Source organism: Ornithodoros turicata, chromosome 10 (genome assembly GCF_037126465.1).
Source record: "Ornithodoros turicata isolate Travis chromosome 10, ASM3712646v1, whole genome shotgun sequence".
In the NCBI taxonomy this organism is placed as follows: Eukaryota; Metazoa; Arthropoda; class Arachnida; order Ixodida; family Argasidae; genus Ornithodoros; species Ornithodoros turicata.
The window spans coordinates 1,385,335-1,389,433 of NC_088210.1; the positions used below are offsets into that span (position 1 = coordinate 1,385,335).

The 4,099-nt window shown below is 48.6% G+C and overlaps 1 protein-coding gene across 1 annotated transcript; it reads right to left on the reverse strand.

Moving 5' to 3' along the window:
• Positions 1–1,493: 1,493 nt before the first annotated feature.
• LOC135370457 (uncharacterized) lies at positions 1,494–3,751 on the reverse strand. Its single transcript, XM_064604201.1, has 2 exons — positions 3,689–3,751; positions 1,494–2,168 (listed from the first exon to the last, which is right to left on the reverse strand). The coding sequence occupies exons 1-2, from the start codon at positions 3,749–3,751 to the stop codon at positions 1,494–1,496; spliced, it is 738 nt and encodes a 245-aa protein (XP_064460271.1).
• Between the last annotated feature and the right edge of the window lie 348 nt (positions 3,752–4,099).

The following is a 4,099-nucleotide window of genomic DNA, read 5'->3' on the forward strand; positions in this document are numbered from 1 at the left end:
TTTCCTATTTAAGCACATGTCACGATCTGTCTCTTCTTCATTGCAACCGCTTCTCATGTAATGTTCAGTTGGGGTCCGCACGCCGCGGACCAATAAAGTATGTTGTGTTTGTTAATGGTGTGCTGCTTCTGAAAGACATGACATAAATGTCGACGAGAGTTGGACACCCTGCCTTGCTCAACTTCGTGTGCAGCATTTTTCGGATATTGTGCCTTTCGGGATACTATAAAGCGACAACATGACGTCCGGTGATGAACCCTCTACAGCACACCGCACCATGAGCCCAGGTACGCCTTTATTTGGCAGTATCGAGCCATTTGATGAGTCTATATCAGAATGGACGACGTACGAGCAGCGAGTTTCATCGTATTTGGCAGTAAATTCAATACCTAAGGAACTGGAGGTCCATGCGTTCATCACTCTCATAGGACCAAAAACTTATCGTCTCTTAACCGACCTTGTTGCACCGTCAGAGCCTACTGCAAAGACTATAGACGAATTAAAGCAGGCGCTCAGAGCACATCTATCACCAAAGCCCTCCGTCATTGCGGAAAGAGCGAAATTCCACGTAAGAAAGCAAAAAGATTCCGAGACTATTGCAGATTTTGTTGCTGCTCTCAAGCATCTGGCACAAACCTGCAAATTCGGTACAAACTTAGACGAAACCATGAGAGACCGGTTCGTAACCGGACTCCAGCGAATGGATATACGAAAGTGTCTTTTTGCTGAAGACGAAACTCTGACATTTAAAAGAGCTGTAGAAAAAGCGCTCTCACTGGAGCAAGCGAGTAAGAATGCTTCTAGCTGCCATGAAGACCATAACTTAACAGCAGAAGTACAAAGACTCCAAGTAACTCGCCGAAAGACTGAACCACCCCAGCAAAAACCACAGCGCACATCGTGCTACCGCTGTAAAGCAACCGCACATATCAGCAAAGACTGTCCGTTCAGCAGTGCGAAATGTTTTCGATGCGGGAAGAAAGGTCACATTCAACGAGCGTGCTTATCAAAACGAACTGTGAAAGGAATGCAAGCAAGAGGCACGGCGAACTCTTTCCGAAATCTGAGCTTAACGAGTAGCGACTGTTCGCCGATTCAATTGAACAGCTTGGAAGGCAGCATTGCTCCCATATGTTTTGAAGTTGACATTGAAGGCCAAAAGGTGAAGATGGAGCTTGACACCGGCGCTGCGGTGTCAGTCATTACGGAAGAAAACTATCTGCGAATGTTTTCTCATGTCAGCCTAAATTGTGCAAATGTCGTTCTGCGCACGTACAGGGGCAAAATGTTGAAGCCGTTGGGAGTACTGGAAGTGACAGTGGAGTACAGAGGTCAACGTTACAGTTGTCGCGACGTGAAGAAAAGAGTCGAAGACAGGCAGCAGGAGGAATAGCCAGTTTACTGGGCAAGAGCGCGACTAGAATGATCGCGGGTGAAGATGATGCGTTCCCGATGAGCTTGGCTGGTCACGAGGGCGTGGCCTAGCATCGTCGTCAGCTACAGGTACCCCCTCCCTGGACCGTATGCCGGCGAGGAACGAGACGGACAGAAGGTAGGCCGGGTGCCCAATGTACCGAACGTGACGGATGCACCGGTGCGGGCGGGCAGGGGGACGAGGCACGAGAAAGTTCGGACACCGGGGTGATGGCAGGCAAAAAGGCAGGCTTCACACGGTCCACCGAGACCACCTCGAGCCGATGAGGAAGCCTAATGGTGATGGTCTTCGCTTGATGAGAGTGGACGGGAAAAGGGCCGTCGTACGGGGGTTGGAGCGGTTTACGAACCGCGTCGTGCCGCAGAAACACGTGGGTTGCGGAATGAAGAGCCGGATGAATGAAGACGGGACGGGACGAAGAGGACCGTGTGGGCAGTGGTCGCAAGTCAGCACAGTACGACTGCAGGCGAGTGGCGTAGTGAAGAAGGTCAGGAGCGGGTTGGGCAAGAGTTGCATGGTCGAAGAATTCTCCTGGTAGTCTTAACGGCGCGCCATGCACGAGCTCAGCAGGTGAGACAGGTGCGTCTGTCTTGATGGCAGCCCTGACGCCAAGGAGAATTAGTGGTAGGCGTTCCACCCAGTGGCTGGGGTCGTCATGTGAGCGCAGGGCGGTCTTCAGAGTGCGGTGGAGTCGTTCTACGAGGCCGTTGGCGCAAGGGTGATAAGCCGTCGTCTGTCGATCACCAAGGTAGAAATTTGGGGTAGTTGGTACATAGCCATGAGTAAAATCTTGCAGCCAAAGAGAGGACGAAGAGACAACGGTAGAAACACACAACAGCGGAACTGCAGACTCTCAACTAAAGGAATTTATTGACAATACGTCATTTAAAAGGCGCAAGAAAGTAGGACACAGATAGTGATAAAGGTGAGGATAAACATGTTCCAACAAAAGTTAGTCTCCTGCAGGATAATCAATCTCGACTGGTAAGAGGGACAAAGAAGTTTGACTAACACACTTATCTCCCAGTGAGGAGATTAGGGAGGCCTCCACAATCTCTCGAACATTCTTTTCTTTGAAGCGAGCACAAATGGTTGTAGCTTCGAACAGTGGTTTACATTTGCAAGTGCGACAGTGCACCGCAAGGTGCCCAGAAGGGGTGGAGGCATCAACCTTGCATCTGTGTTCTAGAAGCCGAGTATTAACACAACGGCCACTTTGGCCAACGTATGCTCTCCCGCATGTGAGGGGAATTTTGTATACAACATGCTGCATACACGGGACCAAGTTCTGTCTATGTTTGATTTTACAGCCAGCCTTAGAGGGGTTATTGATTTTTCTGCACAAAGACCTAAGCTTAACAGGTGCAGAGAGGACGACCGGAACGCTATACCTACTTGCTACATGTTTAATGTTGTGCGATAGGGTATGCAAGTACGGAATATTCACAGGTCTTCCATTAGGTCGCTCTCTGCTATGCTTTTCGGTCCCTTTTACTTTCCGTAGAAGGCTCTCGGCTATGCTGGACAGCAAACACACAGGGTAACCTCCTTCTACCAACTGTTTTATCTGGGCACAAAAACTCTCCTGCATCTTGTGTTCGCATGACTTCCTTAAAGCCTCCCCCAGCTTGGCGGAAGCAATCCCACGTTTTACAATTTTTGAATGCGAAGAGCAAAAGGCACACGTGGCAAAAAAACGTATCTACCTTCCTACTGAACAACCTTAAACGTCTGCCCCTTTCGGATCCTTTTCTCGTCCAGAACTCTACACAGATTATCCAGTGCGTGCAGGACATTAACTTTACCAATTTCGAGTTCTTCTCAATTGATGTGGAGGAACTGTTCTACTCGGTGCCCCAGGATTGCCTGTTGCAAGAAGTTCAGTCTCTAATTGAAAGGAGCAACCCCATCTGCTTCCAGAATGACACTGGGTTGAGTGTGACCACCTTCATGGAACTCCTTAATGTTTATCTCTCGTCCACTATAATCAGTGAAAGTGATAGCTTCTTTGTGCAAAAAGGTGGCACCCCTATAGGATCGTCGGTTTCACCCTTACTATGCGACATTTACCTTTCGGCATGTGATACGAGAATTTATAACGCTCTCGTCGGCACTTGTACATTCTACATTTTCAGATATGTAGACGATTTTCTTCTGTGCTATAGAAAAGATGAAGGCTCATCCTTAGTTCCCTGTGAACAGTTTTTTCTTCAATTGTTTCGCAAAAACGCACAAGGTCTCAGATTTACGTACGAACTCCCGCAGGAAGACATGTTGCAATTTCTCGACTTGAGACTTGAGCGGGGCACTTCCCATGTTTGTTGGTCCTATAACCCCAGGTCTGTAAAGGGCGTTTTGCCCTTTTGCTCTTCGCATTCAAAAATTGTAAAACGTGGGATTGCTTCCGCCAAGCTGGGGGAGGCTTTAAGGAAGTCATGCGAACACAAGATGCAGGAGAGTTTTTGTGCCCAGATAAAACAGTTGGTAGAAGGAGGTTACCCTGTGTGTTTGCTGTCCAGCATAGCCGAGAGCCTTCTACGGAAAGTAAAAGGGACCGAAAAGCATAGCAGAGAGCGACCTAATGGAAGACCTGTGAATATTCCGTACTTGCATACCCTATCGCACAACCTTAAACATGTAGCAAGTAGGTATAGCGTTCCGGTC